Below are 12,973 nucleotides of genomic sequence, written 5' to 3'. Positions count from 1 at the left end.
TTGTAATCAACAGAAAGCTACTGTCTTGACCCGAGATCTACAAAGCGAAGAGGAAGCAGGACCAGACTCCCCTCCAGGCACCGCTTCTTTGAACTATTTTACGACCTTTTCTTTGAACTGTTTTAATCAAAGGCGATGGCTGTTTACGACCCCCCGTCCCTTAGAAACAGCTGTTGCCATGTAATCAGGGAAAGTCCAAATAAAAGAGGAGGCGTACAATCTTTCGTCAGTGGCGTGGGACGACACTGTGCAAGGGTACAGTGGGTACGCGTCTCTCCTCAATTGAGCCAAATTTAATTCTGTCACTGTTTAATTCATTGCTTCTTGTCTTGTTTAATAGATGTCATCAGTGTTTGAACCTGACATAAGGTAAGACATTATCTGGTGTTTTGTTTCGCAGTATTATGCAAAAGCAACTTTTCTTACCTTCTGGTACCCGCTGATCGGTATTTGGGATCTGCATAAGTCCTGAAAATTTGCGCGCATCTGCCTTTGTAGTACGTAGTCGATTAGCCTCTTCTTTTTCTCGATCTTTCTCTATCCTCTGCTATTGCCATTTCTAATATAAAGTAGTGTAAAGTTCTTACTTATATCTGTCAGTAAACTCGCCATGAAAGCGCTAAAACATACCGGTGTAGTGAGTTGACATTATTCACCCGAGGAACTTTAGTTATTAGAGAGTTCCGGTCGGACGTTTTTTTCACGGGACACATTTCGGGCGTTGTTTTTGCACTAGTGAGCCACGGATGAGGAGACGCTGCTCCGTTATTCATTGAAATAAAGTCTGAATGTCATTAAAACAGTTAGCGCCATCTTTTGACACTTCTTCCACTCCCGTCCTTGCACGCTACACCGCTACAACAAAGATGACGGGGAGAAGACGCTGTTGAAGGTGAGGCACGTAAATAAGACCCGCCCACAAAACGGCACATCCTGAAGCGACTGTCAGAAAGCGGCTGGAAGATGATGTGTAAAACATCATCCATGCAACATTTTGACCAAAGAACCACCATTACATGTTATGTAGACCACAAGGAAGTCTTTTACATTTAGAAAAAAATCATAATAATATAACTCCTTTAAAGGCCTACTGAAAGCCACTACTAGCGACCACGCAGTCTGATAGTTTATATATCAATGATGAAATCTTAACATTGCAACACATGCCAATACGGCCGGGTTAACTTATAAAGTGACATTTTAAATTTCCCGGGAAATATCCGGCTGAAACGTCGCGGTATGATGACGTATGCGCGTGACGAAGTCAGTTTAACGGAAGTTATGGTACCCCGTAGAATCCTATACAAAAAGCTCTGTTTTCATTTCATAATTCCACAGTATTCTGGACATCTTTTGCAATTTGTTTAATGAACAATGAAGGCTGCAAAGAAGACAGTTGTAGGTGGGATCGGTGTATTAGCAGCGGACTACAGCAACACAACCAGGAGGACTTTGTTGGAGAGCAGACGCGCTAGCCGCCGACCTCACCTTGACTTCCCACGTCTCCGGGCCGCCAAACGCATCGGGTGAAGTCCTTCTTCCTTCCGCCGATCGCTGGAACGCAGGTGAGCACGGGTGTTGATGAGCAGATGAGGGCTGGCTGGCGTAGGTGGAGAGCTAATGTTTTTAGCATAGCTCTGTGCGGTCCGGTTGCTAAGTTAGCTTCAATGGCGTCGTTAGCACAGCATTGTTAACCTTCGCCAGCCTGGAAAGCATTAACCGTGTATTTACATGTCCACGGTTTAATAGTATTGTTGATTTTCTATCTATACTTCCAGTCAGGGGTTTATTTTTTTTTGTTTCTATATGCAGTTAAAGCACGATGCTATCACGTTAGCTCGTAACTAAAGCATTTCGCCGATGTATTGTCGTGGAGATAAAAGGCACTGAATGTCCATTTCGCGTTCTCGACTCTCATTTTCAAGAGGATATAGTATCCCAGGTGGTTTGAAATACAAATCCGTGATCCACAATAGAAAAAGGAGAGAGTGTGGAATCCAATGAGCCAGCTTGTACCTAAGTTACGGTCAGAGCGAAAAAAGATGCGTCCTGCACTGCACTCTAGTCCTTCACTCTCACGTTCCTCATCCACAAATCTTTCATCCTCGCTCAAATTAATGGGGTAATCGTCCGAATCGCTCTAGCTGCGTTGAAAACAATAGGAAAATATGAGGGAGTGAACAACTGACTACGTCACGCTACTTCCGGTAGGGGCAAGTTTTTTTTTTATCAGAGACCAAAAGTTGCGAACTTTATCGACGTTGTTCTATACTAAATCCTTTCAGCAAAAATATGGCAATATCGCAAAATGATCAAGTATGACACATAGAATGGATCTGCTATTCCCGTTTAAATAAAAAAAATTCATTTCAGTAGGCCTTTAATGCGCCTTTTGTATGAAAATAGAGGTGAGTAGACACGCTCATCTGCAGTGTGCCTTATAGTCCGATGCGCCCTATGGTCCGGGAAATACGGTACACAAAAGACCTATTCCTCTCAAATATTGTTCACAAATCTGTCTAAATCTGTGTTAGTGAGCATTTCTTCTTTGCCAAGATAATCCAACCCACACAGCAAAAACTGAAATCTAAGTAAGATGAAATATGTCAAATAAGGGTGATATTTGCTTATTTTCTGTCTGATAAGATCATTCTTCTCACTAAGCAGATTTTATGTTAGAGTGTTTTACTTGTTTTAAGGGTTTTGGTCCTAAATGATCTCAGTAAGATATTACAGTTTGTTGCTGAGATTTGATGAGCTATATTGAGTAAAACATGCCTGAAACTAGAATATCAAGTGTTGCAAAGCTGTGTCATCAACACTCACAAAGTTAGTGTTGAAGTTAAAGGCCTACTGAAATGATTTTTTTTTATTTAAACGGGAATAGCAGATCCATTCTATGTGTCATACTTGATCATTTCGCGATATTGCCATATTTTTGCTGAAAGGATTTAGTAGAGAAAATCGACAATAAAGTTCACAACTTTCGCTCGCTGATAAAAAAAAGCCTTGCCTGTAGCGGAAGTAGCGTGACGTCACAGGAGCTAGTATTCTTCACAATTCCCCGTTGTTTACAATGGAGCGAGAGACATTCGGACCGAGAAAGCGACGATTACCCCATTAAATTTGAGCGAGGATGAAAGATTTGTGCATGAGGTACGTGAGAGTGAAGGACTAGAGTGCAGTGCAGGACGTGTCTTTTTTCCGCTCTGACCGTAACTTAGGTACAAGCTGGCTCATTGGATTCCACACTCTCTCCTTTTTGTATTGTGGATCACGGATTTGTATGTTAAACCACCTGGGATACTATATCCTCTTGAAAATGAGAGTCGAGAACGCGAAATGGACATTCAGTGCCTTTTATCTCCACGACAATACATCGGCGAAATGCTTTAGCTACGAGCTAACGTGATAGCATCGTGCTTTAACTGCATACAGAAACAAAAAAAATAAACCCCTGACTGGAAGGATAGATAGAAAATCAACAATACTATTAAACCGTGGACATGTAAATACACGGTTAATGCTGTCCAGGCTGGCGAAGGTTAACAATGCTGTGCTAACGACGCCATTGAAGCTAACTTAGCAACCGGACCGCACAGAGCTATGCTAAAAACATTAGCTGTCCACCTACGCCAGCCAGCCCTCATCTGCTAATCAACACCCGTGCTCACCTGCGTTCCAGCGATCGGCAGAAGGACAAAGGACTTCACCCGATGCGTTTGGCGGCCCGGAGACGTAGGAAGTCAAGGTGAGGTCGGCGGCTAGCGCGGCTAGCGCGGCTAGCACTCCAACAAAGTCCTCCTGGTTGTGTTGCTGTAGTCCGCTGCTAATACACCGATCCCACCTACAACTGTCTTCTTTGCAGCCTTCATTGTTCATTAAACAAATTGCAAAAGATGTCCAGAATACTGTGGAATTATGAAATGAAAACAGAGCTTTTTGTATAGGATTCTATGGGGTACCATAACTTCCGTTACTCTGACTTCGTCACGCGCATACGTCATCATAATTCCCGGGAAATTTGAAATGTCACTTTATAAGTTAACCCGGCCGTATTGGCATGTGTTGCAATGTTAAGATTTCATCATTGATGTATAAACTATCAGACTGCGTGGTCGGTAGTAGTGGCTTTCAGTAGGCCTTTAAATTATTACTTTTTTAAAGTAATAATTTCTTATTTCAAGCATGTAAAAAAAAATCATGACTTTGAAACAATTGTGTCTCATAATTAAAACAGATGACAGCCAAATGGACTTTGCTGTTTTATTTTCATTGAAACAATAGAAAACACGTACTCATATAGTAGTGCACTTGTTATTAGTGAGAATATACTTATTTTAAGGTATTTTTGGGTTCATTAAGGTTAGCTAATTTTACTTGTTTTGGAAAGTCTTGACAAGCCAAATGTTCTTGTTCTATCGGCAGATAATTTTGCTTAGTTCAAATAAAATACCCCTCATTTTTGTATTTTTTTTTCTTGTTTTTGAACACTGACTTTTTGCAGTGCACCTCATGGGTGTGACGTATCAAGATGCAGGATTAATTGCACAGGTGTGCCGGCCCACAATAAAAGGCCACATTTGGCACAATCCCATTTGCCTTCGCTACGAAACAATCACATGCAATGTCGCTTTTTGTGCTATGAAACATGCTAAATATTTGCCATCCCTTACCTGTCTGGACATCAGTGACTTTTTTAGCACAGTTGATCCCGACCGTGTACTCGATGTCATCCAGAGCCAGGACCCCGGACACACCTTTGATTCCCTCCAAGACAATCTGGCAACAAAAAGCAGCACATTTAATATTCGGTGTCATGTGTTTGTTGTCTGTGTTGGCGGTGAGGATCTCACCTGGTACTCGTCCGTGGAAATGATGTCAATGTCCACACGTCTCCACGGTCCTCCGAGCTCTTTCACCTCCAGCAGCTCCTGGAGAAGACCTTTGGACAAAGTCCACACCATCAGCCGGCTGTCTGCTGCAAGAAGAAGTACAACGATGCATTCAAAAAACGAGGAAACAACAAAATGAAAAAAAAAAGGTGTGAAAACACAACGGTGGTTGCGGCATAACGGCAACCAGGATTCAGGATGCTTTATTATTGTCCATTCTTAACATGTACAAGACATATAAGAACTGAAATGACATTTTCGGCATAGTCCCACTAAGTGTTTGTGTATATGCCCATTGTCTTGGGTGTAGTGGTGTTGTGTCCATAGGCTTGGGGCCATTCTGCATGCAATTCAAGCAAAGTTCGACTTCCAGGTGTCGTTGAGGAGGGAGGGAGGTCAAAAGCATCCATCTTTGAGAGTCCTTGGGGGATGTTTTCAGAACAGCCTGCTCCTGTTGTTGCAGCGTCAAGGCCATTCGAGGGAGTCAAATCGTAGATTAGGATTTTTGTTTTTCCGCGAGCAGACATTACAATGGCTTGTCTGTTCTATTCGTCCATGCTGGCTCTCATATCCAATTTTTCCCCTTTCAGCAAGCTTCTCCATGATGTGATCCATCTTGCGATTCAGTTCAGAAATCGCCCCAGTCTGTGATCCCACAGCCGGACCCAATCCTTCTATTGTGATGAACAGCCTTTGGGCTCCTTGAGTGGCTGCCATCGTCTTACGAATTTGACGACACACCAGAGCAATGCCCAGTCCAATCAGCAGGTGCCCCGCGATCACGGTTCCAAATAGGTAGATGTCTTCCACGTCCTCGATGGAACGGACTGAGAGGCACATGATTCAGACAGCAGACTTTGTACAGTAAGTGATGTGTTTTTGCTATTCTCTCACAAGGAAGGGCCCCGACAGGTGGTTTTGCCTCATTTTTCTCAGTCGGCATCCTAGTGACAGCAGACTTTGTACAGTAAGTGATGTGTTTTTGCTATTCTCTCACAAGGAAGGGCCAGACAGGTGGTTTTGCCTAATTTTTCTCAGTCGGCATGATAGCGACAGCAGACTTTGTACAGTAAGTGATGTGTTTTTGCTATTCTCTCACAAAGAAGGGCCCGACAGGTGGTTTTGCCTAATTTTTCCCAGTTGGCATCCTAGTGACAGCAGACTTTGTACAGTAAGTGATGTGTTTTTGCTATTCTCTCACAAGGAAGGGCCCCACAGGTGGTTTTGCCTAATTTTTCTCAGTCGGCTTCCTATTGACAGCAGACTTTGTACAGTAAGTGATGTGTTTTTGCTATTCTCTCACGAGGAAGGGCCCCACAGGTGGGTTTGCCTAATTTTTCTCAGGCGGCATCCTAGTGACAGCAGACTTTGTACAGTAAGTGATGTGTTTTTGCTATTCTCTCACAAGAAGGGCCCGACAGGTGGTTTTGCCTAATTTTTCTCAGTCGGCTTCCTAGTGACAGCAGACTTTGTACAGTAAGTGATGTGTTTTTGCTATTCTCTCACAAGGAGGGGCCCGACATGTGGTTTTGCCTAATGTTTCCCAGGCGGCATCCTAGTGACAGCAGACTTTGTACAGTAAGTGATGTGTTTTTGCTATTCTCTCACAAGGAAGGGCCCCACAGGTGGTTTGGCCTAATTTTTCTCAGTCAGCATCCTAGTGACAGCAGACTTTGTACAGTAAGTGATGTGTTTTTGCTATTCTCTCACAAGGAAGGGCCCGACAGGTGGTTTTGCCTAATTTTTCTCAGTCGGCTTCCTAGTGACAGCAGACTATGTACAGTAAGTGATGTGTTTTTGCTATTCTCTCACAAAGAAGGGCCCGACAGGTGGTTTTGCCAAATTTTTCCCAGTTTGCATCCTAGGGACAGCAGACTTTGTACAGTAAGTGATGTGTTTTTGCTATTCTCTCACAAGGAAGGGCCCCACAGGTGGTTTTGCCTAATTTTTCTCAGTCGGCTTCCTATTGACAGCAGACTTTGTACAGTAAGTGATGTGTTTTTGCTATTCTCTCACAAGGAAGGGCCCCGACATGTGGTTTTGCCTCATTTTTCCCAGGCGGCATCCTAGTGACAGCAGACTTTGTACAGTAAGTGATGTGTTTTTGCTATTCTCTCACAAAGAAGGGCCCCACAGGTGGGTTTGCCTAATTTTTCTCAGTCGGCTTCCTAGTGACAGCAGACCTTGTACAGTAAGTGATGTGTTTTTGCTATTCTCTCACAAGGAAGGGCCTGACAGGTGGTTTTGCCTCATTTTTCTCAGTCGGCTTCCTAGTGACAGCAGACCTTGTACAGTAAGTGATGTGTTTTTGCTATTCTCTCACAAGGAAGGGCCCCACAGGTGGTTTTGCCTCATTTTTCCCAGGCGGCTTCCTAGTGACAGCAGACTTTGTACAGTAAGTGATGTGTTTTTGCTATTCTCTCACAAGGAAGGGCCCGACAGGTGGCTTTTTGTTGTGCAGGGGACGTCGGATATGCCTTTCTGTGACTCTTCTAGCCTGTGACACTATCTCTATCCTCTGAAAACACTTCCTGTTTGAAGCCTCGCAATGGCGACGTACCGTTGGTCAATTAGTAGGCGTCGTCTTGACCTCGCGATGTGAAAATGCGGCGAGTGAAAATCCTTACATGAGTACGGTTTGTAGGCCCAGAATTTCAGGCAAGTGCCTTTAGTCGGGGGCAGGTGCGGGCTGATCAGCTGAGCATTCTGATAGGCTGCTGTCCGGTTGCTACTTGACAGGAACAGGAAGTGACCTGGAAAAAGGGGAGTGGAAGATGGTTATTGCGGAACCAAAACTGTAAATAAATATATATTTTTTGGTTTCATGAGAAGATGAAACGTCTTGTAATCAATGCTGAGCAGTGGCGGGCCGTGCGTTTCCCGCCTAGGCCTTCAGTCATGTCCGACTTCGATGATGACCTCTCAAAATACCATCATTGATGTCACCACGTGACATTTGCTGGAGAAATACTATACAGGAACACATTTACGCACTACTGCGCATTGAATCACTTATTATGCTTATAGTATGTATTTGTACCATGAATTGATTAACGTGGACCCCGACTTAAACAAGTTGAAAAACTTATTGGGGTGTTACCATTTAGTGGTCAATTGTACGGAATATGTACTGTACTGTGCAATCGACGAATAAAAGTTTCAATCAATCAAAAAAAAGCCCATAAAACCCTATAAAAAAAGCATCCAAAAAGCGCCAACAATACTCCATTTACATTTCGGGACCTAATTATTAACCAGGTATTAATGATATTGTTATTTTAAGCTCTAACCCAGACAGACTATTGTGTGTGTCCCTATGGTTACATCATAAAGTGGTGAGCTGCTTCCTCGTTCCCTGTTAAGTATTTTTTGTAGATCATAAATCATGCATCTCAGCTGAAAAGTACAAGGACGAGGATGTAATCCAACAAGTTGGTACACTTCGACAGCCAATTTAAAACCGCAAATGGCGAGACCGAAATGAAAAGCCGCTTGGTTCCACCCCACTTTTCTTTGCAAAGAGTATGAGTCATTCTGCATGGAAACATAACATAACAAGATTCTATCAGTCTGCATCCTAAAGACAGCAGTAAGTGATGTGTTATTGCGTTTAGGCATTCACACTATGTTATTCTACACCACAATTAATCTAGTATTCTTCTGTAGCTTTTTTCATCCGACTATAACTCCCAAACTATTCATCCGATTTATCCTGTTTTGAGCGTCAAAACGTTCCAATACTTCCGGTTCTACAGTAAATCATAATTTTAATGTTCTTTTGCCCTTTTTCTCTTTTGACTACTACTCCCACATTTTTCAACTAGTTTCAACCATTCCACAATTAAAACATTCGTTCGGATTAGCACAATAAAACTTGGTATTTTTTTAATCCAGAAAAATTCCCACTTTTTTACAGAAATTAGGATTTTCCAAAATATTGGACAATGCAATTGGTACTCATGCCACCTTTCTCACTTACCGTTGCCTTTTTTAAAAAAAAAATCTCCCTGATAATAACCTTGAAAAAAACAACAACATTTATTTAGTCTGAAATGAGCAAAGTAGCTTAACTTTCACAGAAATGCATCGTGGGTAGTAATACATTTATTTTGACCTATCGCATTAAGAGTAAGTGATGGCACCCATCTTCGTATTTCAATAAATAGTCCCGTTTGTGGCTCATTTGCATTATATTGGTGTTAATATATTCATGCATTATACATTTTATTTAATTGTGCTTACATGCAAACTTAATGTAAAGCTTCAAATTGGAGTAATCTTATAACAGCAAGAATCTAACAGGGACATAATCATGTCATGTTGACTCTTGGAATCAAAAACACAAGTTGTTTGCCTTTATACTGAGACCTCTATGTTTCCCCTATCAACTTGAGTTATGGCAGGGGTCGGCAACCCAAAATGTTGAAAGAGCCATATTGGACCAAAAATACAAAAACAAATCTGTCTGGAGCCGCAAAAAATTAAAAGCCATATTACATGTGTCATGAGATATAAATGTAATTAAGAGGACTTAAAGGAAACTAAATGAGGCATAATGATGCAATATGTACACATCGCTAGCCTAAATAGCATGTTAGCATCGATTAGCTTGCAGTCATGCAGTGACCAAATATGTCTGATTAGCACTCCACACAAGTCAATAACATCAACAAAACTCACCTTTGTGCATTCATGCACAACGTTAAAAGTTTGGTGGACAAAATGAGACAGAAAAAGTGGCATAAAACACGTCCTAGAAAGTCGGAGAAAGTTATATCAATCAATACATGTAAACAAACTATACGGTGAGTTCAAGGACCGCCAAAATAAGTAGGACAAAACGGCGCTCGCCAATTACTCGAATCAGTGAAGCATGTTTAATATAAACAGTGTGCTTTATAACAATTAGGGAGGTTTGTGTCATGTTTGTCCTCCTACAGAAACCATACTAAAACAAAAAAATAGATTTTTTTCCCCTCATCTTTTTCCATTCTTCATACATTTTTGAAAAATCTCCAGACAGCCAGTAGGGCGGCGCTAAAGAGCCGCATGCGGCTCTAGAGCCGCGGGTTGCCGACCCCCGAGTTATGGTTTAAATTTTTTTTTAAATGTTAGCTTTTGTGCAAGTTAAAGTTTAATCACATGGGGGGGGGGGTCGCAGCTGGCTGCGGGGTTGTTCTTCCAATGCAAAAACGGCTCCGGACGACAGCGTGAAGGTGAGCTTGGATTTATTAAACATAAATCACTCAAACTATCACAAACGCAAACAATAAACAAAAAAGGCAAGCGTGCCTAAAACACAAAAGAAGCTGCTAGTTAGCAGAAGCTAGGACAGGGACTATGACAACGTACTTGGTCAACAAGGGACATGAACCGGTGTGACAAAGACAATGAACGCAGCACGAGCGAACAGAAAGAAAGACTTAAATAACCCAGACATGATTAACAACAGGTGCGTGACTCAAAACGTGAAACAGGTGTGTGACATGACGTGTCAGGTGAAAACTAATGGGTGACAACGGAAACCAAACAAAACAAGGAAGTGCAACCAGGAACTAAAGAGAGTCCAAAAACCAAGCAAAACATGGCCAAACAAAAACATGATTAACACAGACATGACAATTTGATCTTGATGCTGAGTGCCAAGCAGGGAGGTAATGGGGTCCCATTTTTATAGTCTTTGGTATGACTCGGCCGGGGGGTTTGAACTCACAACATACCGATCTCCGGGCGGACACTCTAACCACAAGGCCACTGAGTATCAATAAAATGGTATAAACTAATAAATAAATAATCACCATGAGTGGGATAAGGAATATCCATAAAAATATTAAAAAACAATCAATACAAAATAAATAAAATGATAAGCACTCCGCACAAGTCATTAACATCAACAAAGCTCACCTTTGTGCATTCACACACAGCATAAAAGGTTTGGTGGACAAAATGAGACAAAGAACGAGTGGGATAAAATATGTCTTTCTCTGGCATCGTTGGAGAAAGTTGTACTTGTAAACAAACTACGGTGAGTTCAAGGACCGCCAAAATTAGTAGGACAAAACGGCGTAGTAGGACTATATATATATATATATATATATATATATATATATATATATATATATATATATATATATATATATATATATATATATATATATATATATATATATGTATGTGTGGGAAAAAAATCACAAGACTATTTCATCTCTACAGGCCTGTTTCATGAGGGATTTCCTCAATCCTCAGGAGATTTTAATGGAAGCATTCACATACCATGGTTTATATAGGGCACAGAGTGGGTGGGTACAGGCAGGCGTGGGGGCGTGGTGATTGACTCATGTGTTACCTAGGAGGTGTTTCCTTCTGTGACGGCATGCTGATACAATTTCGCTGCGCTTGTTGAGGGATGACAACTCTGGGCGGTATATGATAAACAGTTTCTCTTTTAAGCATAGGTTGCATCTTTTGTTACCACTGTTGTAAGGTGTGCTGGATGCAAGAATTTGCCATGTTATTGAGTATTCAACATTATTGTCTTTGAGATTCCAAATGTGTTTGCTGAGTTCTGTAGTGTTCCGGAGTCTTTTGCATCTGAAAGAAGCCTTGTGATTGTTCCATCTGGTTTTGAATTCTCCCTCAGTTAATCCTACGTATGTGTCGGATGTGTTAATGTCCTTGCGTATTACCTTTGCTTGGTAAACAACTGATGATTGTAAGCACCCCCCGTTGAGAGGGCAATCAGGTTTCTTGCGGCAGTTACAGCTTTTGTCGGTTTTGGAGTCGTTCTGCCTGGTGGTGGGCGGCTCCTTTTCAATTGCTTTATTGTGGTTTGAAATTATTTGCCGCATGTTGTTCATGCAGCTGTAGCTCAATTTAATGTTGTTCTTGTTGAATACTTTTCTTAGGGTGTTGCCTTTGGGGAAGTGTTTGTCGATCAGGGTGAGGAATTTGTGGCCAATATTAGTTGAGACGTTTTTGCTGTATGGGGGGTTGTACCAGATAATGTTGTTTCGTTTTCTGCTCCTTTTTGGTTGGTTTCCTGGCGTGGGTTCGTAGGTGAGGGTGAAGTTGTATCCGCATTCATCAAGTGCTTTTTGGTACGGGGGGGTTGCTTTGTCGAATTCAGCTTTGCTAGATGATAGCATCGATAGTCTTTTATTAATTCCGGTAGGTATTCTTTTCGTGGTGGTGGGTGGGTGGTTGCTGTCATGGTGCACGTATTGGAGTGTTGTGTTGGGTTTCGTGAAGGGTCGGTAGCTGTTATTCCTCAGGTTGAAAGTGACGTCGAGGAAGTTGACGGTTTGCTTGTTGGCTTCAATCGTGATCCGTAGGCCGTTCTCTTTGAAGATTTGGCATATACGCTTCTTGGTATTATCGCTGCTCCTTGGCGAGGCGCGACACACTGCCAGTCCGTCATCACGGTAAATACCAAGGTTCAGGTTGAGGCTAGCGAGCTGGGAGAGGAGGAAACTCCCAACAAGTTCGCACGTTTCTGCTCCGTCGAAACTCCCCATAGTGACGTCGAATGTTGAATTGTTCTTTTTTTGCCATGGTGTACCGTTGCGGAAGAGTATGGAGTTCTTTGCGTGGATGATGATGTTTTTTTCGTTGCCTGTGATTGAGTCGTAGTCCGAGGCAAAGTCTAGTGCTTTGGTCAGTAGGTCTTGCGTGATGGAAGGGTAAAATTCTTCGACATCGAAGGAGATGAAGTTGTGCTGTTGTTTGTCTTGGATGTTGCTGAACCATTTGATTACTGCTGCTGTATTTCTCCATTGGTTGAGTGGTGTTTTGTCTGTAATTTTTGTGTTGATTCTGTCCAGGATTGTTTTGCTGATTTTTCCTATTTCGGATTTAGTTGGGTTTATTAGTCGGCATGATGGGTTATTTGCGAAGTTGGGTTTGTGGTCCTTCAATGTGATGAAGGCTTCCTTGTTGGCTGTAGCGTCCACCCTGTCCTCGATGTCCAGTTCAGCCGCGATCCGTTTGTTTTCCAGGTGGATGTTCTGTAAAGTATTGGGTTGTGCTTTTTTGTATGATTTGGTGATGCTTTTGTCCAGTAAAGTGTTATGTTCTTGTAT

The 12,973-nt window shown here is 42.1% G+C and overlaps 1 protein-coding gene across 7 annotated transcripts in view; it reads right to left on the bottom strand.

Moving 5' to 3' along the window:
* Positions 1-12,973, bottom strand: part of mamdc4 (MAM domain containing 4) — a 78,291-nt gene that overhangs the window by 9,057 nt on the left and 56,261 nt on the right. For all 7 annotated transcript variants that reach the window (XM_062031703.1, XM_062031705.1, XM_062031702.1 and 4 more), the window contains 3 exons: positions 7,523-7,648; positions 4,857-4,981; positions 4,677-4,782 (listed from right to left, as the gene is read on the bottom strand). In XM_062031703.1, coding sequence (XP_061887687.1) covers positions 4,677-4,782; positions 4,857-4,981; positions 7,523-7,648 — 357 coding nt within the window. The remainder of the gene's footprint in view (positions 1-4,676; positions 4,783-4,856; positions 4,982-7,522; positions 7,649-12,973) is intronic.

Source organism: Entelurus aequoreus, linkage group LG21, assembly GCF_033978785.1.
Source record: "Entelurus aequoreus isolate RoL-2023_Sb linkage group LG21, RoL_Eaeq_v1.1, whole genome shotgun sequence".
Classification (NCBI taxonomy): domain Eukaryota; kingdom Metazoa; phylum Chordata; class Actinopteri; order Syngnathiformes; family Syngnathidae; genus Entelurus; species Entelurus aequoreus.
This window is presented reverse-complemented; position numbering and strand designations above follow the sequence as displayed.